This window comes from Loxodonta africana, chromosome 9 (genome assembly GCF_030014295.1).
Source record: "Loxodonta africana isolate mLoxAfr1 chromosome 9, mLoxAfr1.hap2, whole genome shotgun sequence".
Classification (NCBI taxonomy): domain Eukaryota; kingdom Metazoa; phylum Chordata; class Mammalia; order Proboscidea; family Elephantidae; genus Loxodonta; species Loxodonta africana.
In genome coordinates this window covers 65,780,671-65,807,021 of record NC_087350.1, presented here as the reverse complement: position 1 = coordinate 65,807,021, position 26,351 = coordinate 65,780,671, and the positions used below count along the sequence as shown (strand labels likewise).

The window sequence follows — 26,351 nt, the reverse complement described above, 5'->3', positions numbered from 1 at the left end:
CTTGCACTTGTATAGCTGTTGTGTTGTTGTTAGGTGCCCTTGAGTTGGTTCCGATTCATAGCGACCTTATGTACAACAGACTGAAACACTGCCTGGTCTTGGGCCATCCTCACAGTGGTTGCTGTTTGAGCCCATTGTGGCAGCCAAAGTGCCTGAGACAAAGACTCACCATCCTTACTTCCAAGGAGTGTTCTGGCTGTACTTCTTCCAAGACAGATTTGTTTGTTCTTCTGGCAGTCCGTGGCATATTTAATAGTCTTCACCAACACTAACTCAAAGGCATCAGTTCTTCGGTCGCCTTATTCATTGTCCAGCTTTCACAAACATATGAGGTGATTGAAAATACCATGACTTGGGTCAGCTGCACCTTAGTCCTCAAATGACATCTTTGCTTTTTAACACTTTAAAGAGGTCTTTTGCAGCAGATTTTCCCAGTGCAATATGTTGTTTCATTTCCTGACTGCTCTTTCCATGGGCATTTGTGGATCCAAGTAAAGTGAAATCCTTGACAACTTCAATATTTTCTTTGTTTATCATGATGTTGTTTATTGGTCCAGTTGCAAGGATTTTTGTTTCTTTTAACAAATTTTTCCCTTTCCTGGATCTTCAAATTTAGCTCATTCATATACAGCATAACATCAGGGAAGAAACCTAAATTACATTGCCATTGTTTATCTTTGATTATTGAATATGTGGTGACATTCCTTTTGTTTCAAGGAAATCTTGAATTGGAATTACAAAAAATCTTTGTAAAACCTTTGTAAAAATCTTCTATGACTCAACTCAAGGAGCATTGGTAAAGAATACAAGATCACAAGATCATTATCTTCTCTATTTCAACAGTTCCCTAAACTGGAGATGATTATTTCACAGTATTTGCACATGTATACCAAACAGTTCTAGCATCTGTATCCATGACACTTTTCTTGGACTCTGCTTCAGAAAACTGAGTTCAGATATTTTCAATACGCATCATAGAATGGAACAAAGCAATGAGAGAAATTATTCAATTGCTTCTGCTTTCAGTACACCTGGATTTTGACCTAACAGTTGGAGTCCCATCTTCATGATAAGAACTAATTTTTCTGTCTTTAGCTGAAATTCTTTGATAGATGTGAAAGTGTCAGAAGTACCTACACAAAGAGTTTCAGTTTTTAGGCTGTGAATTGGTAAGTTATTTGTAAACTTGGATGTCCTTTGAGACAAAATATACCCAACGTATGTATTCACTGGGCAGTGTCATAGCACGTGACTGACTGATCCAAGCCAGTTGAAACCTGAAAATTTTCAAATTGTGAATCAGTTGATCTTTGACAATATTACTAAAAGTGTCTTTTATTCTCTGATCAAAATTGTTTGGTAGCTTAACCAAAAATTTTACTTTTTATGAAATATCTTTTTTAGTCTTTTCTTCATAATTTCCTAAATTACAATGACTAAAATGTTAATTTCTTTTTGCCATCTTGCCAGCTAAAGTTGTCTTTTCTGTGCAGGAAGTCAGACTGTTTTATAGCTGGCCAAATTTACAAGCTTAGAGCCTGCTAAAAGTGGTTTAAGTTTTTTTGGGTAGAAATTTAATTTTCATTTGCAATGACTAATTCTATTGATTCTTTTGTGACTATTGGGAGAAAACTTATCAAACTCACTGTGTTAGTGAAAAATGACATGTTAAGTATTGTCTACTGTACTATTGTTAATACTTTTTTACAGAACAAATTACTTTTTCATTTTGCTGTGCTCCAGTAAGTTGCAATTACAATTCAATGTGAAATTTGTGCTCTGCCTTCTTTCAGTCTCTTCTTTCCTGTACTGGTCATAGTACTAGCTTCTGCATCTGCATATAACTCTGTATCGCTAATACGCTTCCATTTAAAATTTAAATATTTGTCTATATTTTATAATTTAGAAAGGTAATTACGACTAAAATAGTATTTCACCTTATGAATGTGATTTACATAGGTACACTGTAACTTGTGCTGCCTGCATAAAACATCCAAGTCAACAAGATGTTACTTCAGTCTGTAGGACAAAAAGTCATCTGAACTGAATCTGCTGACACTGAGTAGATTGGTGATGTGTTTATGTGTAATACTAGAAACATCGCACGCGCGTGTCCAAGCATTATAATACCCTATGTGATGCAACGGTTGAAATGAATTATAGTTCTATCAAAACAATAAAGTCGTCTTCAATGGGAAAAAAATTTATTCTGCTTCAGGTTTTTGAATCTTAAAATGTGGCACTATCCACATTTCTTGTTCTCAATAGCCTCAAGTGACTTGTGGCTACCATATTGGACAGTGCAGTTAGAGTAAGCAGATCTAGCCACAGACAGCCCAAGACATCAAAGTGGTTCGTCAGGCCATGCTTTTCTCCAACTTCAGCCCCCCTCACCTGCATGAATGCCTTCTGTACTCCTCTTGGGCACTGACACCACACTGGGCAGCCCTCTTGTGACTCAGGTGCCTTCCTCCTTCTGCTCAAGCTCCAGCTACCCACCCTAGGCTGCAATACCCTCCACACACAGAAATGTTGGGCTTTAGACTCCTCATCCTGGGCAGCCAGCCTATATGCATGACCTCTGCCTGCTTTAGGTCACTGAGGTCCCTCCACCCTGAATCCCAGCAGACATTTACCTTCCTCTGCATCATCTAATGCATTTAAGATTGAAAGGGCAAGAAGTTTTGTTTTTGATTTTTTTTTTTAAATTGTACTTGCGAGTAATTTGTTCTTAGGGTTCAGAATTCAAAAAACAAACCATTAAAAACCCTGTGGAGCATGGTTGTATTCTGATACATGGGGTCACCATGAGTCAGGGTCTGCTGGGCAGCAACTGGTATATTCTATAAAGTCAATAAGAACCTGTATTAACCAAAAAAACTAAGCCCATTGCCACTGAGTCAATCCTGATTCATAGCAACCCTATAGGACAAAGTAGAACTGCCCCATACGGTTTCCAAGGAGTGGCTGGTGGATTTGAACTGCCCCGCTTTGGGTTAGCAGCCAAGCTCTTAACCACCGAACCACCAGAACCTGTATTAAAACCTCTTGCCATTGAGTCGATTCCAACTCAGGACAGATTAGAACTGCCCCATAGAGTTTACAAGGAGCGCCTGGTGGATTTGAACTGCTACCTTCTGGTTAACAGCCGTAGCACTTAACCACTACACCATCAGGGTTTCCAGAAGCTGTATTAGCAAATACCAAACCAGTCTTCTTAACCTGTCAGGAACCTTCACCTCAGGCAACTCAACTTTTTCACCACTCTCTGGATGATAGGGAAAGTGCTGCAAAAACTAATTTTGGGGTTACAAATAAGTTTTAGCGAGCACGTGAATTCACAAATAAGGAACCCAAGAATGATCAACTGTACACACACACAATTTTTTCATTGTTTTATTGTACTACAATTTCTTTAATCCCTCTTCTGTTGGTGGCACGATTGACCAACAGAATTGACGACATTATGACACTGAATCTTCCTGTCCCAGAACAAGACACCTTTCTATATGTTCAAGTTTTCTTTTGTGTTCCTCAGTAATGTTTTAAGCTTTTGTCATATACATTGTACAATTTTTATAAGCTATTAATATTCCATTGTATTATCTTTTTTGTAGCTGTGGTGAGGAGTAGATTCCTTCCCTGGTCCATCACTCGACTTGCCTGCAAAGGATCAGTGTGGGCTGGTCCTGGGACCTCTTTTACACTAGCAATGATTATTTTTTCTAGGATAATCATAAGCAGTAGGAGTAGTAATATTATAATATTATGACTTTGAATTCACGGCTAGCATTTACTGAGCAGCTAATATATGCCAGGCATTATGCAGATGCTTTAAGTAAGTGTATAATATGTATATGAAGCAGATGTCATTATCCTCATTGTACAGATGAAAAAGCAGAAGTCCAAGGTCGCAGAGGCAGTAAATCAGACTTCAAAGCCATTATTTTCTACCATAACCCAGAAGGACCTGTAATTGGCAGTGGGGTGACTGGTTTTTGTTCACTGAAATTATCATTCCCTGTTGCTAATAACACACCAGTTATACTTAAATTTACCTTATTCAGTAGGTCAAACTCATTAGTTGCCATTTCTTAGATAATTAAGGCAATATACATTTTTACTAAATGGGGAAAAGCAGCAATTAAGTAGTCATTCAAATGATCTCTAGATTCCATGTGTCGTTTTTCATACTTTCACTATTGCCTTCCCCAAATTTTCTCCTTTCAGCATTCCCATAAATGCAGCTGGCATGTTTTCAAATCCTTCTTTGATGTATTCATGGTATTGGATTTTACCCTGCATCCAAACAACAACAAATGTAACAGGTTAATTTCATATTCCAAATGATACAGCCTTCTCATCCCAGCAACAAACATTAGTCAGGTAGATCACGCAAGATTTGAAAACATAAGCTGGAGGCCCTATCCTCCATTAACTTCACAGTCAACTTTGTGACAAGGTATACACACAAAGTGTATGTCACAGAAAGATCAATACATATTTTGTGTGTGACATGGTAAGTCAGATGTGTATTAGGCATCTAAGTGCAACTATTGAGTAAGCAGCTGGATATACGAGCCTAGAGTTCAAGAAAGTAGGCTGAAGACAGAAATTTGGGAGCCATCAGTATATTGATATTTAAACGCATGAGCCTGGATGAGCTAATTAAGGCACAGAGTGTGGATCGAGAGGAGAAAAGAGATCCAGTAACCATATTCTGTGGCACTCTAATATTAACTTGGGAGAGAAGGAAAAAAACAGCAAAGGAGTCTGAGAAGAACCAGTCAGTAAGGTAAGAAGACCAAGAGCATTGTCCTGCAAGCCAAGGGAAGAAAGTATACCAAGGAAGGAGTGTGATCACCTCTGACAAATACTGCCCATTGTTAAGTGATGCTGGAAATTGACCATTGGATTTTGCAATGTGAGGAACAGGGACAACCTTGACAAAAGCGATTTTGGTGGAATGGCAGCAGGGCAAAAATCTGATAAATGGGCTCAAGAAAGAATGGAAAGAGAGGAATAACAGACAGTGGGAATAGAAAACTCTCCTAGGAATTTTGTTATAAAAGGGAAAGAAGTGGGGTGGACCTGTATTTGCAGTGGAAATGAGAGGGTTTTTTTGTTTGTTGGTTTTGTTTTTCCTTTTTAAGACGGAGAAGAGCGTTTGTATTCTAAAGGCAATGACCTGACAGCAGAAAACTGATAATGCAGCAGAAAGAGGGAAGAATTGGTAGGATGGCAGTCTTGAGTGGCAAAAGAGAATGGGATATGTGTACAATTGGAGGGGTTGGTCCCAGAGCTCCTTACCTCTGAGACCCATTTCAGCAAGTCTTTCAGAGCCTTCTGGCGGACATCCCCTTGCCAGCGGTTGAAGATGAACCCTTCCATGCGGAGTTCCTGATAGATGACAATTTCTGGGGGTGGACCTGTGAAGAGGAGGGCACATTTGGGCCACAGGGTCCAGAGAAGTGGATGTGGTAAAAAAAAAAAAAAAACAACACAGGCAGCACAATTTACCATCACTGTTCTCCTAGTGCTTCCCTTCCATTTCCTCCGCTCCTTCTTAATCCATGGGGTTGCTGACTAATCAGCATGCAGTCTGTGGCAGGCAGAATAATGCCCCCCCCAAAGATGTCCACGTCCTAATCTCCAGTAGCTGTGAATACTGGATGTGGAATACTGGATATGATTAAGGATTTTGAGATGGGGAAATTATCCTGGATTATCTGGGTGGGCCCAGTGTAATCACAAGGGTTCTTATAAGGGAAAGAAGGAGGCAAGAAAGTCAAAGAGAGAGATGTGACAATGGCAGAAGAGGTCAGATTGAGAACAGAGAGAGAAATATTTGAAGACCCTAGGCTGCAGGCTTTGAAGATGGAGGAAGGGGCCTCATGCCAAGGAATGCAAGCAGCCTCTAGAAGCTGGAAAAGACCAAGGAAATGGATTTTCCTCTAGATCCTTCAGAAGGAACACAGCCCTGCTAACCTATTTTAGATTTTTTTTTTCCATTCTAGACTTCTGACCTCCAGAATTGTAAGATAATAAATTTGTGTTGTTTTAAGCAGAACTTTGAATCTGTTTGTTCCAGTTTGACCCCCTGGTGAGAATTTGTATTTCTACCCCAGATATACTGAATCAGAATCTACAGTTTAACAAGATCCCCAGGTGATTCTTATTTATGTTAAGAATTCTGACATAAAAACAAACCAGTTGGAACCCCAGGTTTTAAGCCACTAAATTTGTGGAAATTTGTTACAGCAGCAACAGGAAACTAATATACACTGGGGGTCCTTGCACAAACCAGGCAGCCAGGGACTGCTCATTCCTCACCTGCCAGAAGCAAGGCCCACCAAAAGCTTCCCAAACAGTTCCATGGAACAGAATGAGGCGAAGCTAACAAAGGAAAAATTTTCTGGAATACTTAAGAATACCTGATATTCCTGATAGTGTGTTCTGCCTTATGGCTTAATGGTGTCATTCTGTGGCATAAACCTATTTACTCCTTAAAGGAGACATGAGAGTCAGTAAGAAAGATGAAGAGGCTCAGCAGCTCCCCCACCTGCCCCTGCCCTCACCATTTCAGAACACCGAGAGTTGGCCTGAACAGTGGGTCTCAAACTTTAGCATGTACCAGAATCATCTAGAGGGCTTGTGAAAGCAGATTGCTGGGCCCCTCTCCCAATTTCTCATCTAGTGGATCTGAGAATTTGAATTTCTAACAAGTTCCCAGGAAATGGTGGTGTAGTTGGTTTGGGGTTACACTTTGAGAACTACTGGCCTAGAAAACACATAAGGTTACTATGAAATCACTGCACCTAATAAAGAAGGTACTCCTTGTCTGTGTGAGAGACAAAAGGTTGTATTCGTTGCCTGGCTTTTTTTCCCCAGGATCATACATGACCAAACAGTGAGGAAATAATACTTCAGCATAATGCTATTAAGATCCAGAAGTCAGGTGAAGATGACTGGAGAATATCAAAGCCAAAAGAAACAAGATGAGTGGCAGAATCTATCCTCAGAGCTCTTCATAACTGGTGTCACTCAAGCCTGAAGTTCCCACTCACTATGTGGAAGGAAATTACATTAAAAACAGCAGTCATAAAAATGGAACTTTTTCTTGAACCGAAACCAATGTATGCCCAGGAAAGACAAGTGAGACATGACATTGACATACAGCAGTGACACATCCAAATGCTAGACTGGTCTTGCACAAAGAGAGCTTCTTCAGAAGACCCACCCCAACCATCTTTTTTTTTTTTTTTTTTTTCCCGACTTAAGGATTGGAATCGCATTTCCTCATCATGGAGGAGGATGAAGTACTGTTTCTGGGCTTATCTAACCTGATGGGAATGTTGGTTTCTTTACTGAGGGCAAAAAAAGCAAATGTGGCATTAAAATTTGGATGAATAATTACTTGTCTTTAAGCTATCCTAACACTGAAATATGAATTGCTGAAGATCAGAGATCAGGCAGAACCCCATCTGATTAAAGTAAAATGGACAAGGCCAGGTGATCTATCAAAGACCTGTCCGAGCAGCTGAATTTCCAAAAACTAATTGCTAAAAGAATAGATCAAGGTGCTATATCTAAAATATTTGGCTGTAGCTTATTGGACTGTGGTTAAGAAAATGGAGCCTTGCTCAGTAGACAGGCTGACATGATTCTAGCTTAGCATCAATTAGAAAAATATAGGGGGAAAAAGTCCCTAAGAACAGAATTGTCAAGTAAAACTGGACTTTTCCTCTGGGAAAAGTTGACGTCTTTGATTTCTCACAACCCAAGAGAGGACCTACCAGTTGCCGTTCCTCAGCTCTTCGCACTCGAGCCCCTTTGCACTTGTCTCAGTGTACTTGTGGTGGTGGTATCTAGCAGGGCTATAAGGTTTCATTTCCATAAGTCAAAGCCTGTCATAGGATGAAAATCCAATTTCTTTATGGTTGCCTGTTGTTGTTAGGTGCTGTTGAGTCAGTTCGAAATAACGGCGACCCTATGTACAACAGAACAAAACACTGCCTGGTCCTGCACCATCCTCACAATCTCTCTTAGTCATCTAGTGCTGCTATAACAAATACCACAAGTGGACAGTTTTAACAAAGAGAAATTTATTCTCTCACAGTCTAGTAGGCTACAAGTTCAAACTCATGGTGTCAGCTCCAGGGATGGCTTTCTCTGTCAGCTCTGGAGAAAGGTCCTTGTCATCAATTTTCCCCTGGTTGAGGAGCTTGTCTGTACAGAAACCTTGGATCCAAAGGACACACTATTCTCCTGACTTGTTTCTTGGTGGTATGAGGTCCCCATGTCTCTCTGCTCACTTCTCTCTTTTATATCTTCAAAAGAGATTGATTTAAGACAAAACCTAATCTTGTAGACTGAGTCCTGCGTCATTAATATACCTGCCGCTAATTCCACCTCATCAACATCATACAGATAGGATTTATAACACTATAGGGAAATCACATCAGATGACAAAATGGTGGATATTCACAAAATACTAGGAATCATGGCCTCGCCAAGTTGCCATATTTTGGGAGGATACAATTCAATCCATGACACAATTGTTATGCTTGAGGCCACTGTTGCAGCCACTGTGTAAATCCATCTCATTGAGGGCCTTCCTTTTTTTTCACTGACCCTCTACTTTACCAGGCATGACGTCCTTCTCCAGGGACTCGTCCCTCCTGATAACATGTCCAATGTATGTGAGACAGAGTCTTGCCACCTTGCTTCTAATGAGCATTCTGGCTGTACTTCATCCAAGACAGATTTGTTCATTCTTCTGGCAGTCTGTGAAATATTCAACATTCTTTGCCAATACCATAATTCAAAAGCATCAGTTCTTCTTTGGTCTCCCTTATTCAGCTTTCACATGCATATGAGGTGACTGAAAACACCATGGGTCGGGTCAGGCACACCTTAGTGTTTAAAGTGACATCTTTGCTTTTTAACGCTTTAAAGAGATCTTTTGCAGCAGATTTGCCCAATGCAATGCGTCTTTTGATTTCTTGACTGCTGCTTCCATGGGTGTTGATTGTAGATCCAAGTAAAATGAAATCCTCTACCACTTCAATCTGTTCTCTGTTTATCATGATGTTGCCTATTGGTCCAGTTGTGAGGATTTTTCTTTATGTTGAGGTATAATTCATACTGAAGGCTGTGGTCTTTGGTCTTCATCAGTAAGTGCTTCAAATCCTCTTCAATAGCAAGGCTGTATCATCTGCATATCCCAGGTTGTTAATGAGTCTTCCTCTAATCCTGATGCTGCGTTCTCCTTCATACCATCCAACTTCTCAGATTATTTGCCCAGCATATAGATTAAATAAGTATGGTGAAAAACCCCAATATTCTACTGGCCAGACCAAGGTGTTCAGTTTCTAAATCTAATCATGGCTATCTTTTTACAACTTTCCAGAAAACAACAGGTAAAAAACTAAAACTTTTAATAAGTTTTTATTCCATATTTTTAGATACTGTTATTTCTCTACATTAAAATTTAATATAAGCTGATTTAATACCAAATATATTAAATTTTATATTTTAATAAATACTATCATAATACTTCATCAAGAATATCAGGAAATGTTTCTAAATTTTTTTTGCAACACCATCATGAGCAGTTTTCTTATCTATCTGTATAGTCAGTGACAGAGTTCATTGTTGTCTCAGAAATATGTCATATGAAGATATAATTTTAATCTTTTTAATATCTTAGTAGTCACTGGCCTACACCATATCTGTGAATCTTCTCCTTGTCCAGACTTCCTACATCTGTGATCATGTACACGAGCTCATTACCTGGGGGAGGCAGACCAGTACGGTTATATGTAGAGATGGCCCCACATATAGCAATTCTTCCAAATTTCTTCATCTGGCCAATAACAGTGTTTGAAAACTCTCCACCTACCTAAACAGGAACAAATAAACAAACAAACAAAAACTTAAATAATCTAAACACTAGATGATTCAGGGAACCATTAAGTCACAATCTTCATTTCATAATATCTGTTTGAACAGGAAGAAACTGATTTAATTGGCACAACAGTGCAGAAAATCACAGAAAAAAAGCAGTAGAATCTGGGCATTTCCACTTAACTCTAAGAAAATACCTTCCATAACTTACAAGTTTTACTTTATTGTGTACTGGGGTGGAAACCCTGGTGGCACAGTGGTTAAGAGCTACGGCTGCTAACCAAAAGGTCAGCAGTTTGAATCCACCAGGTGCTCCTTGGAAACCCTATGGGGTAGTTCTACTGTGTCCTTTAGGGTTACTATGAGTCGGAATCGACTCAACGGCAAAGGGTATACTGGGGTTCTTTGATCAGTCCAATAATCTCGTTGTCCCATAATCTAAAAGTATAGAAAAATATTCAAAAGGCATATGAAGAATGAAGTTGGAGACTCATATTTCCTGATTTCAAAACTTACTCCAAAGAATATAGGTCAATGGAACTGAGAGTCCAGAGATAAACCCTTACATTTATAATCAACTGATTTTCAACAAGAGTGCCAAAATAATTCAATAGGGAAAGAACAGTCTTTTCAACAAATGGTGCAAAATAACTAGATATCTACATTGAAGAGAATGAAATTGGACCCCTTCCTTACACTCTACACAAAAATTAATTCAAAATGGATCACAGACCTAAATGTAAGAGCTATAAAATGATAAAACTATAAAAGTCTTAGAAGAAAAACAGAAGAGTAAATCTTCATGACCTTGGGTAAGGCAAAGCCTTCTAAGACATGACACTAGAACCCAAGCAACAAAAGACAAAATAGATTTATCGGACTTTGTCAAAATTAAAAACTTTTGTGTTTCAAAGGCCACTATCAGAAAGTAAAAAAAAAACTCATAGAATAAGAGAAAATATTTGCAAATCCTATGTCTGATGAGAGACTTGTATCCAGGATATACAATGAACTCTTACAACTCAACAAATAAACCAACTGAAAAATGGACAAAGAATTTGAACAGACATTTCTCCAAGAAGATATGCAAATGGCCAACGGTAGCATGAAAAAATGCTCAACATCATTAGCTATTAGGGAAATACAAATCAAAACTACAATGAAATACCACTTCAAACCCACCAGGATGGCTAAAATGAAAAAAAGACTGATAGAAATAGGTGTTGGTGAGGATTTGGAGAAACTGGAGCCCTGATACATTGCTGGTGGAAATGTAAAATAGTGCAGTCACTTTGGCAGTTCCTCGAAATGTTAAACATGGAATCCCACTCATAGGTGTATGTATACCCAAGAGAAATAAAAATATAAGTCCACACAAAAACTTGCAAATATTCACAGCAGCATTATACACAAGAGCCAAAACATGCAAACAACTCAAATGCCCACCAACTGGTAAATGGATAAATAAAATGGGGCATACCCATACAGTGGAATGTTAGTTGTCCATAAAATGGAATGAGGTACTGATCCATGCTACAGCATGGATGAACCTTGAAAACATTAAGTGAAAGAAGTCAGTCACAAAAGACCACACGGGGAAAAACGAGGAGTTACTGATAATGGGTACAGGGTTTCTTTTTGTAATCGTGAAAATGTTTTAAAATTGATTGTGGGGGTGGTTGTACAACTTTGTGAATATACTGAAAACCATTGGATTATACACTTTAAATATGTGAAATGTATGGTATATGAATAATATCTCAATAAGGCCGTGAGAAAAAATGGCATATGCACTTTCCTAAATTTTAGATGGAAACCCCATAAGTATATTCATTGTGTAGTACTTTGTTAATAAACCAGATATTAAGTCCAGTTGGTACTTACATTATCAAAATAGCAATCATAACCACCAGGAGAGGCTTTTTTCAAAGTTTCTTCCAAAGACTCTACTGTCTTGTAGTTAAAGGCAACATCAAATCCAACTTTTTTAAGGTAGGCAACCTTGTCATCAGACCCAGCTGCTCCAACCACTTTGCAGCCCTAAATTGGGTGGGGAGGGTGGCAGGGGGAAAGGGGGGTAGAAACCATTTATAAGCCATAGGCATGGACCAATTCCATCTCCTAGTCTAGTATGGTCAATTCCCCAAGAACACACTCTTATGGACTGAGCCACATTATCTGAGGAATACTGTAAGGGGCCAACAGGCCCCATAAGTGAAATCATCCTCGAGCCAGCCTACAACCCAACCATAACTTCAGCTTGTTGTCTACTTAGCAGATTACTAATATGTTCATTTGGTTTGCAGTCTGTTTCAACCTGCTTCTTGGACAACCTATTCATTTGACTTCTTGATTCTTTATTGCTGAGGGCAATCATGAGGAAAGGAGATTAAGTTGTAGCAACAGAATGTTCCATAAAAACTATGAAACTAGTTACTGCTTATACACCCACTATTCTAGATAGATAGGATATTCTAGATTCCTGACTTGACACCTGCATTGTTATCAAATAACAACGTGCAGGTCATCTTTGCTACACCATTTTCCCCCTATTTCTCAATCATTCCCAATCTTCAGCTTCAATCACTAGACTATAAACTCTCAGGCTGGGGAAGGTCTGCTCTGTTCACTGTTGCCTTCCCAGTGCACACTGTGAACCCTGAGTAAACGTTTGGTACTGGAGGAAACTGCTTACCTTGAGCTTAGCTATCTGCCCAACAACAGAGCCCACTGCTCCTGCTGCTGCATTAACCATCAGTGTTTCTCCACCCTTCACACCACAGACGTCAAGTAGGCCAAAGTAGGCTGTCAGACTGAGGGGAAAAAAGGACATATGGAAAGATTTTTTTCTTTCCCCTATAATTCATTAGAAGCAGGTCACCAGGCCTTCTTAGGAGTCCCTGGGTGGTGCAAATGGTTAATGTGCTTTGCTGCTAAAAAAAGAAAAGGTTGGTGGTTAAAGTCTACCCTGAGATGCTGCAGAAGAAAGGCCTGGTAACCTGCTTCTAAAAAATCAGCCATTAAAAACCCTATGGAGCACAGTTGTACACTGGCACACAAGGGGTCGCTATGAATTGGAATTGGCTTGACAGCAACTAATTTTTGGTTGGAAGGCCATCTTAGCAGCCAAGTTCCTTGGGTGCAGGTTAAAGACAGAAAATATAGGAAATGAATATGACTAGCCGCTATTATTATCCCACCTCCTCCTTCCATATCTGAAATACCAATAAAGAAGACATGAACTAGGGAGGAATGAAGAGTTAGCTGGAAGGGGGCTGCATCCCATCCAATCCACAGGCCAAGTCCCAAAGAGAAAGAAGATAGATTTCCCTTAAACTTTGGGGATCCAAGAATAGAGGGTTTGTGCCTCATTTCCTGTAAGTCCTCAGGAGATATGAGTTTCATGGGAAAAGCCTCAAGTCATTACAGTGCCATAGCCATCCAGTATAGTATGATGTATCTAGGCACAGAAAGGTCAGAGAGAGCACCTAAAGTTTTCCATGGTGGTGTGAAGAACTTCTGAAAGTTTCCCATATCACCCCAAGTGTGACATTGACGTTAGCTTGCAAGGAAAGAACTACTGGGCCTGTAAGGATGCTGCATGGACAGTACTGATGGGGACGGGGTGAAGACACCACCACACCTTCGTGGATTGCCAGCTTGGAAGGGGATGTGACTGAATCAATAGGAAAAGTTACACTCTGAGCACAAAGAAGACCAGCATCTATGACCGTATAGATCAAGGGTAAGACTCTCTACTGACACTGCCCTTGTGTTAGCCCTTGATGCTTTGTATCAACCCTAGGGAGAAGCGGAACTCCTGAGTTTTAAGCCTGAAATGACATGAGGAATCATCGACTTTAATAGGTTTTCTTTTACTACTACACCAGCCAAAATGAAGGGCTGAGATAGAAATGAAATTCAGTAGTAGAAATTTTTTAAGTCATATTTTTTGTACCCCTGAGTCTGAGCCAATGAAACCCACAGCCACTATGGTGATTGTTAAGCCACTTTAAAAATTTCAGACAAATTCGGTGTGTCTTGAGTCAATCTCTTTTCAAATATAAAGGGAACAGATTAAGCAAGGAAGTAAAGCACAGCTGGGGGAAGACAGATGGCATGCCACATGAAGATCACCAAAGAGTCAAGGAACGTTAGGCCTAAAGATGCTAAAAAGAGACAAGGACTTTCACTCAGAGCCAACAGAGAAAGAGCGCCTTCCCCTAGAGCCGGCACCCTGAATTCAGACTTTAAGGCTCCTAAACAGTGACAAAATAAATTTCTGTATGTCAAAGCCATCCACTTGTGGTATTTCTGCTATAGCAGCATACCTGAGATACCCACTAATTCAGAAGTACTGGGACCTGGAACTCTGAATTTTCATGTCACTCCAGACGATTCTTATTAATGCTAGCAACTGAGAACCACCGCCTTAATGAATGCTGATGCCAGAGTTTGCTGCACAAGTTAGCCTAACCCCAAAGGAGAGGAAGAGGGTACATTTTCTGATTGTGTCACCACAACCAGCACCCCCAATCCACCTTCTAGGTATTTCCACAGTCACCTCTTAACAAGACATATTGATCTAAAGCCTTTCCCAAACATCAAGCCTTTTAAAAATAAAAGGAAGATGGAGAAACCAACAGTAAAGAAATCCTAGAAGAAAAATTAAGGCGCATTTTGGACTAAAGCAAATTGATCGAATCAACAGATTGGAGATCAAAACACATGAACTCTTCCAATTTAATTGAGAGGGGTCTTGTTGAAGGAAATGATGTAATACATTGGGGGAATGTTATATCTGTGAAGCTTGGACAACTTCTTTGTAGTCTTTAACAGAGTCCCACCATTCTTAAAGGACTGACCCATCTCACTGGCAGGTGGCTCATAATAGCAGGAATTCTCAAAGAATAGGTGGTATGTGGCTGGATGAGGCTAGAAACAGGTATGGTATAACTCCTCCCCCCCCCATTATTGAGAACCACTGGTATAAAGTTGATTTTTCTGGAGTAAAATTGCACTCCTTAGGAGCCTGGCAACAAGTAAATAAAAAAAGTATACATGAATGAGTAAATTATCTTATGTTTCAAGGATCAAGATATCTTAATATTTTACAAATTATTTTCTCCCCAACTAAGTTAAGAGAGACTTACCCTAGATTTCCTCATGTCTACGTTTACCTCTATTCTTCTACACCTGGCTCACAATTCTGAGAGAAGGAAAACAAGGTGGGAGGAAAAGCTGTCACCAGTGGAGGGTACAGGGGCGGCAGGGGTGAACAGGAACCGCCGCAATTCTGTTTACTGTCCACTAATTGAATGTAAGAAGGTACCAAGTATCGTCTAATTTCACAGTGATATCTCTTGGCAGTGGCAATTTTGAGGAGATTAAGTGGAATATGAACTTGTAATGTATGGGGGTAATTTTGTTCAAGGCTGATTGTTTGGAGATATATATCTCCATTTCATTCTCTGGAATTCTTTTAAAAAATAAAAAAGGAAGAGAAGAGGGTGAGAAGAAGGAAGGGAGAGAAAGATGACACAGCTTAGAAGAAAGGAAGGAACTAAATGAATCATGAGTTAGAAAAGTTTTAGGGATTCTAAAAGGCAACGAACTTGCTTCTCCAAGACACAAAAGGAACTTGATGTCCAAAGTCAACCTGAGGACTGGAGAATGGGCACAGGAAGGAGAATGGACCGGGAATTTTCCTGAGGGACAAGGCCAAGAGAAGCTTGAGTATTTTAAATCCATACTAAGCTGAGTGACTATACAACCATATTTGTGATTCATCTTAACTGTTTACTGTGAACTTCATTTCCCTTCAGATTGCAAAATCTCAGATGTGTACAGGGAAAAAGTGAGGAAGGAGAGAATTCAGAAAGGCCAAGGTAGATTGAATTCTCTTTCTCTTTTTAAACTCTGGAAGCAGAGATAAGTGAAGCAGAGAGCCTTCCAGGGACAAAAGGGGATGGTTCCTTTGTATTACCATTTACTGGCTGCTCAAGAGGAGGGGTCACACCCCATGTTGCTTCTCCCTGTTGCTTTCTCTTTGTGCCTAAGGGTCTCTCACTTGATTTTCCTCGAGTCCCAAAGCTAACTCTAGCCTACCCGTCTTCCCTGCTTAGTTCCACCATCTACTCCAATCAGCTCCTGAACCTATAATGTCTCAAGTCTCTTCCTACTGACCAAGTTCTAGACAAATCATTTTGGAAACTCAGTGTTAGGCATTCAAGCAAACAAAATGTATCCATGAAACTCACCCTGGCATGCCAACTGCCCCCAGAGCCAGAGACAGTGGTAATGTGTCTGGCCACTCTGTAGGCAGCTTTTCCAGTTCTTTTCCATCAGAAATGGAGTGTGTTGTCCAGCCTGAAGAAGCCAGTACAATAGTTCCTGTTGGGAAGGCTGAGTTTTTACTTTCCACAACTCTGAAGAATAAAGGACATTAAGACATGTAAAACCTCTTTTCTTTCAAGGAAGTCAAGATGCTGGGTGATTAGTGTTCACAAAAGGGCACTTAGGTTGACATTCCAGGATTAAATACACATTTCTCCATTTTAATTCTTAGCCTTTGGCCTCTCTTCCTCCTTGAGAAGAATCAGAGAACTCTCTCAGCTGGTTCAGCATCTGTCCGTTTTCATCCACTTCTTTCTGAGCAAGTGGCATCTGTTCTCTAACTCAAGATGCTCTTTTCTGTTCTTCAGGGGCCACCCTCAATGTCTTAGCCCTCCTCTCTCCTCAATCTTTAACATTTTCCTCTCTATTGTCCCTTTCCCTCATCATCTAAATATGCTCAACTCTACCATTTTATAACCCCATCCTCTCCCTACCTTCCCTCTCTCTCTTCTTCCTTTTACAGCCAAACTTCCTCACTTTCCATTCACTGGAAAACGCACTACATTCTGCCTTCGACCATCATTACTCCATTAAGATTACAACCTCCTGACTGCAAAATCCAGGGGCCATTCTTCAATCTTCTGATTTTAACTTTCTACTCTATTCAACACTGTTTTTATTCAAGACTCTTACCCCATTAGTTTTCAAGATACTGACCTCTCCTGGCCTTTTTGTGCAACCCCCCCCCCAAGCTGCCCCTTTTCTGTCTCATTTACTAATTCCCTTTCTTCTATCTTCTCCCATTCTTACACACACACACACATACACATAATTTATTTTATGTTTGTTGTTGAGAATATACACAGCAGAACCTATACAATTCAATAATTTCTACATGCACAGTTCAGTGACACTGATTACATTCAAGTTGTATAACCATTCTCATCCTCCTTTTCCGAACTGTTCCTTTTCCATAAAAATAAATTCACGGCCCTCTAAGTTTCCTATCTAATCTTTCAAGTTCCTGTTGACCATTCTTACCATTCTTTACTATCTTCCCCCAGATCCTCAAGTTATATAACATATTTATTTTTAAAAATGTAAAACATATAAAATGAAAATATCAGTCTTAATTGCATAATACAAACATAACTGCTGTTAACATTTTGGTTTATTTTATGGCAATCATAATAATATTTTTAATATTTATTACATGTATTTAATAATTTAAATCATTTTATATAGTTTTGTAACCTAATTTTTCTCTCTAAACATAATACTAGTCTATATATCTTAGGTTTTTTTCCACATTAGTAAAAATTCTTCAAAAAGTAACAAATGTAATTATTCCCCTATTGCTAGATATTTGGATTATTTTCAGTATTTTTCCTCATGTAAAGTATACTTTAACATTAATAAATGTGAATTTTCTTTCTGAGTAATATTTTTATAAATGGAATTACTAGATCAAAGAGTATTAAGACATTTGTAACTATCGCTGTATATTGCCAAATTGCTTTCTGGAAAGTTGTACCAATTTCTGCTTGCACCATCAGTGTATGAAGGTACCATCACATCATCTACAGCGCTGAGTATTATCTTTCAAAAAGTCTTCACCAATTCAGCAAACACAAATACATGTTCATTTCTTTCGTTACTAGCAAGAGATGTAAAAGGCTACATGAATAAAACTGCTAATGGGTCACAAGAGAAAATTGATAAATGGAGAGGGATACTTCGTGTTTAGAGAGAAAGATTGTAAAGATGTCAGCTCCCTCTAAATAAATCTATAAAGTCATTGGAATCCCAACAGAAATCCAAACAAGATTATATTATAACCAATATTATAGTGATGGCGAGTCATTTGGAAATAAATACCTCACTCCTTATGCCAAAATAAAAATAGGCTGTTAAATATTAAACTATAGAAGAAAACACAAATAGTTCAGCAATTTGGAGAAGAGAATGTCTTTTTAAGTATGATAATGAAACCAAGAAGCCATAAAAATAATAATCTCATCACATAAAAATTTTAAACTATGATTGGTCACAGGACAAAGATAAAGATTAAACAAAGATGCAAATATTTACAGCCCTAGTCTCACTAACATACAAGAAGCTTTGCAAATCAGTATAAAAGATGAAAAAAACTAATGGTAAGAGCAAAGGACATAAAGAGAATTCACAGAAGGAAACAGTGTACTGATTGATAATTAACTTGCAAAACAATTGCAAGGTCACTAACAATTAAAGAAATTCAAATTAAGCTAAGCACAAAGCATCAGCATGTTCATACCAGACTGCCAACACTGATAGCAAGCAGTGGGCAGAGGGATGAGGAAAACAGGCTCTCTCATATGCTACTGGTTAGAGTGGATACTTGTGCAGTGTTTTTGAAGAACAATTTGTCATCTATTCAAATTAAAAATATGCATCTCCTTTGACCTAGAATTTATACTTCTGGGAATTTAATGTAAAGGAATACTTGACAAATTGGCAAAGAATACAAAGACGCACACATAGAGATACAAATATGTTTCTTGCAGAATTATTTGTATAGAAATTTGAAATAATTGTTATCAGTAGTAGATTAGTTAAATAATGGAATACAATAGAATAATTTATAACCATTAAAAGGTAGGGGGTATATATATATTGTCAACAAGATACCCATGATATAATGTTAAGTAAGAAAAAAACTTTATCGAAGAGTCTATAATGCCATTTTTTAAAAATTAATATAGTTTATTGATTTTTGGTGGAAGTTTACACAGAAAATTAGGTTCCCATTTAGTAATTTCTACACAATTTGTTCTATGACATTGGTTACTTTTTTCACAATGTGTTCTCGTAATTTCCATTCTGATTTTTTTTTAGTAATCTAGTTTCCCTGCCCCCTTGCCTTCTCATCTCTTTGCTTTTGAGTAAATGTTGATCATTTGGTCTCATATAGATGATTTTTTAAAGGAACACAGTCCTCGTGGATGATACTGTTTATTTTATGAGTCAATCTGTTATTAACTAAAAGATAACCTCATGGTATAAAAAAAAAAAAGTCATTTAAAAAAAAAAATTGTAGATACTAGTATGTGCACAGAGCAGCATTTGAAATAGTAATATGTTTACAACAGTCATCCCTAAAGCTTCACATGATGGAGAAACTTTCAGTTTTCAAGGCAACTTTTTATTTGAATTTTTATAATAATCATGAACTGGATGAGTAACGCTTTTTAGTAAAAGTAAGGATAGCAAAGTGAGACTGAAATGATGGCCATTTCACATCCTTCTTCCCCTCCCAATTAGTCAGGAAGAGTGAGGATTTCCAGGTTGCTTCCAAGATCAAACAGTGAGAGAAGCAAGCAGGCTGAAGAAATTGTTGGAGCAACGGATAGAGAAAGGCCCCAGCAAGAGGGTCAGGAGGAGACATGTTTTCCAAGCATTAGGACAAACAGAAGTAATTACCTGGCAACTTGTTGCCCCATCATCATGTCACCCTCCTTCAATCTTTTGGCTGCGATTCTGGGGAAAAAAAAAAAAAAACGAAATCCCGTTCTTAATACATAATAGCACCTGGGGAAATCTGTCGAGTTTAAAGCCAAAAGAAAAACCACTGGGGGAGTATGTGCAGAGATGAACCTTGGATACAAGAGAGCGGTACGACTGGGTGAGATGCAGGGGAAAGCTGTTAGAGGTAGTCGTTCTGCTCTGTGACTCCAGAGAAACACTCTGATAGTAATTTTCTGTGAAATGAACATGATGTCAAGTATTCCTTTACATTAAATTCCCAGAAGTATAAATTCTAGGTCAAAGGAGATGCATATTTTTATTTTGAATAGATGACAAATTGTTCTTCAAAAACACTGCACAAGTATCCACTCTAACCAGTAGCATATGAGAGAGCCTGTTTTCCTCATCCCTCTGCCCACTGCTTGCTACCAGTCTTGGCAATCTGGTATGAACATGCTGATACTTTGTGCTTAGCTTAATTTGAATTTAATTGTTAGTGACCTTGCAATTGTTTTGCAAGTTAATTATCTATCAGTACACTGTTTCCTTCTGTGAATTCTCTTTATGTCCTTCGCCCTTTACCACTAGTTCAATTGTGGACAAGTTTCCATGAACGATTTTTAATATATGCCCCAGACACCACTGATGCTTGTTCACCCAGAATGCTAGCAACACAAAAAGGGATGCTAGTTAACATTTTTAAACTATATTTTTCACTTCAGATTTGAATCTTTATTAATCGGCTATGAAAAAAATTATTTAAAAGAACGATGGCTATAATTATTTACCGAGGCAAAAAATTACTGAGGAGATAGGTGGCCCATGAAGGCTTTCATTCCTTCCCTTCCCCCAGTTGTTTGCTAATTTTGGATACAAGTTTGAGTCAATTCAATACAGGTAAATGGAAGGCAAGAGAATCTGATTTTAGTCTTAACATCTCCCTCTATCCAAATTATTTTCCAGTAGTGAAATGGACAAATTGGACTTTGATTTCTTTTTTAATTTTTCTGGAAGCAATTCTGGTGGGCAATAAAAGGCAAATTGTGCATAGTAGACAGGAGATTGTAATAAAATAACAGGACTGGGGTAGTCATTCACCGAGCTTCTCAAACCTTTGCCTGGTAATGATAAACTGGGGAAAAAAAGGAGGGAAAAGTGACAGTATTTCAAATCAGCTGGATGTGTTAAAACATTAACTACTTCAAATTAGGGCCCAACAGACAACATAAGAATTTTTAGGAAGAAGATAATACCTCATATAAGGATCCACGGTAAGGAACAAAGCTTCAAGCAGGACCTCTACAAAATAAAGCATTCCACGGTCAATTAGAAACTCAAGGCCTTATGTCTTTATTGTGTTTGGCATTCTAAATAAACATTGCCTTTCTGGTGTTTTTTTTTCTGGTGTAGGTTTGGCCTCTCATCTAAGGGTTGGCATTCTATTCAAGAGACATGAAAGGCTCTCTCACTTGGTCCAGCCTAGTTAATAATAATGCTATTTATTCATCATTTACTCCATAATTTACATGGATTATTTCATTTGATGTTCTCAGCAACCCTGCGAGATAGGTTCAATTATTATTTCCAGTTTTATCAATGAAGAATTTAAGCTTAGGTTAAGTAAATTGTCCGAGGCCACCCTTGTAACCGTTACATTACAACGCTCATATAAGGTTTCATTAAACCAACCTCAACTAGTAGTAAAGAATATGCATTTTGCTGAAGTGACCTCACACAGACATTCTCTGAAATTTTGCGCCCCGGCCCTGGCCATCGTGACGCAGTGCGATGGATTGCTTTTACATGGCTTTTCTTGCCTTGGTCTTGTAACTCCCATCCAAGTGACTGGGTGGGACTATACAAATAATGTAATTGTGGCCCACCAAGGGGACTGGATAGCTTGCTAATAGTGCAAATAAAGCTCATGTCACAGTGTAGGGGTCGGACCATGCAAATAAGGTCTACAGGATTCTAAAGAAGGTCAGTTTTGCCATCCCCTATTTTTTTTTTTATCCCACTAGGCTTAAAATGAGCCATCACAGAGGTGGGAGAAGAGAATCTCACCACCAACAATGAACAAGAACTAGGAGTGAAGCGCATCTTTTGGACCCAGGATTCCTACGCTGAGAAGCTCCTGGAACCAGGAGGCAGAGAGAGAGAGTGAGCTGTTAACACTGAAGATGAGGAAGCAGTGGCAGAAGAGCCGTGGCAGCTGAACCAAGAGACCTGAGGGAGGCAGTCTGGCCTGAGGGGCAAGAAAGCTGAGTGATTTTGGGCAGGAGGCTTGCTGGTGGAGTAGGGTGGCTCCAGGCACTTGGTGGAGCTACGCTTTCTGACCCGCGGAGCTAGAACTGAGTGCCACTGGGCCGAGGCTTACTGGTGAGTGGGGTGCCTCAGAGCACTTATCAGCAGAGCTAAAAGAGCTTTGTAACACTTGCCAGACCAGGGCAGAAGCTGAGGGGCCAGAGAGAGCCCTGTCTGCAAGCATGATGGAGAAGACGCTGTCCTGATGGAAGAACTGTATCCTGAGTTGTTCCTGAACCTGAATTATAGCCTGTTACTTCTCTAAATGAACCCCATAATCATGAGTATTGCCTGTGAGTTGTGTGTGTCCCTTGCAATGAATTATCAAATCATCAGAGAAGTAGAGAGTGCCATGGGAGGAATGGACAGTGTCAGAATTGGTAAAGACGGTAGAGAAAGGAAGCATGTCTGACCTCCACCTCTTAGGAATCAGCCTTGGGCTATTAATCTTGACTCTCCTTCCTCCTTGTAAAGTTAGAGGAGGTCAGACGCCTCCACCAAGCCATTTTTTCACTTACGTAGGACTGACAACTTTGCCATGCTACTCGACTGCATCCCCTTTTCCTAAAAGGTTACCTACCTTTAGAAACTTCATATATTCTATTCTACAAAGCCAATCCCCAACTATGTCATGGGGTATATGCCATTTCTCTCCCTTCCATTTCTTTAGGTTTGTCTTGTCCCTCCACTTCCCCCAAGTGCATGCCAGACTTCTCAGTGAAGGACGAGAGTTTTTTCCTCTTTGTCTGCTCCCAGGGATAGTCTGAGTTTTTTTGCACACAGCTGTTGGGCAGTGCTTACCCTGCTGTCATCATTGGCTCACCAAACAGAGAGGACAGCCTTCCTACGGTCTGGTCAAAGTCATGAAGAGTAATGCACCCAAGCACATACGTCAATTATCAAGGAAAGCAGAGGGATCCTCCAACATGACATACAGAGAACCTTGAAAAGGTCTCTGTGGTAGATTGTAAAATGGCCACAAAAACTGCCCACCCCTATATGCTGGCCTCTTTGCCACTCTTCCTATCAAGAAATCTGTTTCTCCACCCTTGAATCTGGGCTTGGCCATGTGATTGCTTTCACCAACGGAATATTAGCAAACAGGACTCAAGTAGAGGCTTGAAAACCGCTTGCATACCGGAGCTTGCCAACTCCCACTGTGCTAGATCCATAAGACTACCATGAAAACAATCTCAAGCTGTCCTACCAGAAAGGCCCATAGAGGAGAATTGAGGCATGCATCTCAGCAGAAAGCCTGCTAAACATCAAACATATGAGGAAAGCCCATCCTAAACAACCATCTAGCCCAGATGAGATTTATAGAAGAGCTGCACAGCTTAGCCTAGCCCAAATTGCCAACCCACAGACTCATGAACTAATAAATGTTGTTTGAAGTCACTAAGTTTTGGGATAGTTTGCTATGCAGCAAAGACTGATAAACACCTGTGTTAGTTATCTAGTGCTGCTATAACAGAAATACTACAAGTGGAAAGCTTCCACAAGCAGAAATTTATTTTCTCACAGTTCAGGAGGCTAAAAGTCCAAATTCAGAGTGCCAGCTCTAGAGCAAGGCTTTCGCTATCTGTCTGCTCTGAAGGAAAGTCCTTGTCTCTTCAGATTCTGCTTCCTGGCTCCTTGGAGATCACCATGTGTCATGGCATCTATCTCACCCCATCTCTACTCTGCTGGCTTATATAATCTCTTCTAGATCTCAAAAGAAATTGACTCAAAACACACCTCACACTAACCTGCCTCATTAACACAACAAAGACAACCCATTCCCAAATGGGATTATAACCACAGGTTAGGATTTACAACACGTATTTTTGGGAGGCATACTTTAATCCATAACAACACTCTTCCAATTCTGAAATCTTATGACTTACCTCCATTTTTTAAGGGTGGGAGCTCAGTTGTCTTCAATTCAAAGTCACTGTTAGTAGGGTAGCCTTCAAAATTCTTCTTCAGGGTCCAGCTCCTAGCACGAACCATCCTGAAGCTCCTAGAACACACCCAACCCCAGTGAACACAGTAAACATGTAATCAACTGCCATGAAGTGACTGAATTCTTATGATGTCCTAGCCATTGCAGGGTCCACCCATGATATTCCTCATCATCATTTAGCATCGATCACATTTATCTAGTATTAAATATTTACTATGTATCTGGTGCTGTGCTAAGCATATGATCTCATTTTATCTTCATTACTTTCCTATAAGACAGGCACTATTATCTTTGCCAGTGTACAAAATAAGGAAACTGAGGCTTTAAGGAAATCTCCAAGGCAAGGAAAAATGTAAAGCAAATTCTTCCCAGCCACCCCTAGCGCTTCTCTGGGGAGGCTGAACAGAGTGCTACCGGGCATGTAAATATTTCCAGTTTCTCACCTCACATGAAGCGAATCCTAAGAAAAAGTTTCAAATATTAAGAACAGAAGCTCACGCCCATTTTTTAGATGACGAAGCAACGCGTTCTAAGGCAAACATTATAACCGACACCTGAAAACCGCGGGTCGGTGGGGGGCTCCGTTGTTCCGCCCCATTTTCAAACCCGGTCTTTCTTTGCCTCCAAACGGAAATCAAGCATTTGTTCGCTGGGGTTTAAATTTGCGGGCTAGAGTCCCTGGGCGGTGCAAAGGGTTAAGTTAAGCTCTAAACCAAACCAAACCCACTGCCGTCGAGTCGATTCTGACTCATAGCGACCCTATAGGACAGCGTGAAACTGCCCCATAGAGTTTCCAAGGAGCGCCTGGCGGATTCGAACTGCCGACCTTTTGTTAGCAGCCGCAGCCGTAGTAGCACTTAACCACTATGCCACCAGGGTTTCCAAGTTAAGCTCTGGACTAGCCCAAAAGTTGGCGGCTGGAACTCACAGGCTTGGAAGGCAGGCCTGGTGATCTGCTTCCGAAAGCCTTGAAAACCTTAAGAAGCAGTTCTACTCTGTACGCTTGGATTTGCCATGATTGGAATCCATTGAAGGCTACTAACAACAACTTTCCGCCACATAAAACCCAGAGAAGATAATTAAGACTGCCCTGAACGTTCCGCTTGGATCGAACTTCCCCGCGAGCGGGGCTTCCCTGCGAGTGAATCCGCTGCAAACAAGTGCCAGGAAAAAGGGACGCTTGTAGCCTGGAGGGGACACTTCCTCATTGCCAGTGGAGCTGTGGGGGCGTCCAATCTGCAGCCCGGGTGCTCTTTCTAGTCCCTTTTCCCAAAACGGCAACCGCTGCGAATTCTGAACTCGCTCCAAGCCCAGAAGGCTCTTTGACAAGGGCAAGGCCTCAGACGCCGACTCGGTCCATGGCGTCCTCCCCGCAAGAGAAGGGGACCCGGTGTGGTGTTGGCTCCCAGCCGCCTCTTCCTGCCCCACTCCCGCACCCCTTAACCATACCTCCCCGAACGCCAACCCCGCCTTTCTCCTCCTTCCACGCTTCCTCAGTTTTGCAGTCCCGCAAATTCCTTGGCTAGCCTCTTCCCCAGGCGCAGACAACTACGGGGTTTACCCAAAATGCCGCCAGCCCGTGCCCTTCCCTCCAGCATCCACCCTTTCTGGTCTCTCCATTTACTCCCTTCCAAGTTTCCTCCGAGTGCAAGGCGGAGGCCAGGTTATTCGGCACAACAAGAGGAGCAACGTGCAAACGCTCCATAACCGGGGAGTCTAGAAATTCAGCACGGAAAAAACAAGTGGCAGGGGAGGAATGTCTACTTACAAGCGTCGGCTGAGCCCACTAGCTCGGGAAGGCTGCAGTACTGCGCCGCAGCGCGCGGGGGCCGAGACTTATGGCAGGTCCCAGGCGAGGGTGGGGCTTCCCCGGGGCGGAGCTACTCCTGCAAGCGCGGGCGCCCGGGCTCTGGAGAGGGTCACGGGCAGGAAACTTCCGGGTTAGAGGAATGTCTGGGTGTTGGGGGTTGTGTGTGTGTTTCCAAAGGCCGCATCCGAGCCCTGCCCAGGTGCTGCTGTACCTGCACCCAGCGTCCTTATTGGGAACCCGGCGGAAACATGTGGCAGAGAGGGAGCCATGGCTCAGACAGGGAGAGGCCGAAGCAGCCCGGGTCTGGCCCAGTGTGGGTCTGGTCCTGTGCTCCTCCTTGGCCCCACAGCTTGCCAGGGGTCCATGCCTACAGCCGGTGCCTGGACGCTGGCCTCTGGCCGCAGGCCCCAGCCTGCCTGAACACCTTGCACAAGGCAGTTCAAGGGTCGCCTCCCTTGTGAATCCTTCTCAGACTCCCCCATCCCAATTCTTAACAACCGTGGAATGTAAATATTGAAACAATGCAACGATGTCTAAAGA

At 40.6% G+C, this 26,351-nt stretch overlaps 1 protein-coding gene across 2 annotated transcripts; it reads right to left on the bottom strand.

Annotated features, from left to right (window-relative positions):
• Positions 1-3,380: 3,380 nt before the first annotated feature.
• On the bottom strand, positions 3,381-25,862 carry PTGR1 (prostaglandin reductase 1). 2 transcript variants are annotated; one of them, XM_003407526.4, is made up of 10 exons: positions 25,770-25,862; positions 23,943-24,058; positions 21,006-21,051; positions 19,708-19,764; positions 16,170-16,337; positions 12,605-12,722; positions 11,794-11,949; positions 9,796-9,904; positions 5,311-5,429; positions 3,381-4,299 (listed from the first exon to the last, which is right to left on the bottom strand). In XM_003407526.4, exons 2-10 carry the CDS (start codon positions 24,046-24,048, stop codon positions 4,189-4,191), a joined length of 990 nt encoding a protein of 329 aa, XP_003407574.2. In that variant the 5' UTR covers positions 24,049-24,058; positions 25,770-25,862; the 3' UTR covers positions 3,381-4,188. The 2 variants fall into 2 exon arrangements, with proteins under 2 accessions (XP_003407574.2, XP_023400824.2); XM_023545056.2 differs by lacking the exons at positions 3,381-4,299; positions 5,311-5,429 and adding an exon at positions 7,798-7,990.
• Positions 25,863-26,351: the final 489 nt, after the last annotated feature.

Bases quoted from the DNA above. Each gene is read 5' to 3' on its own strand.
- PTGR1 (XM_003407526.4), bottom strand. From the start codon at position 24,048: ATGGTTCGTGCTAGGAGCTGGACCCTGAAGAAGAATTTTGAAGGCTAC. The intron at 11,950-12,604 runs GTAAGCAGTTTC...CACCCAATTTAG, and splicing joins GGCAGATAGCTAAGCTCAAG to GGCTGCAAAGTGGTTGGAGC. The intron at 9,905-11,793 runs GTAAGTACCAAC...GTTCCTGTTTAG, and splicing joins ATGATTGCTATTTTGATAAT to GTAGGTGGAGAGTTTTCAAA.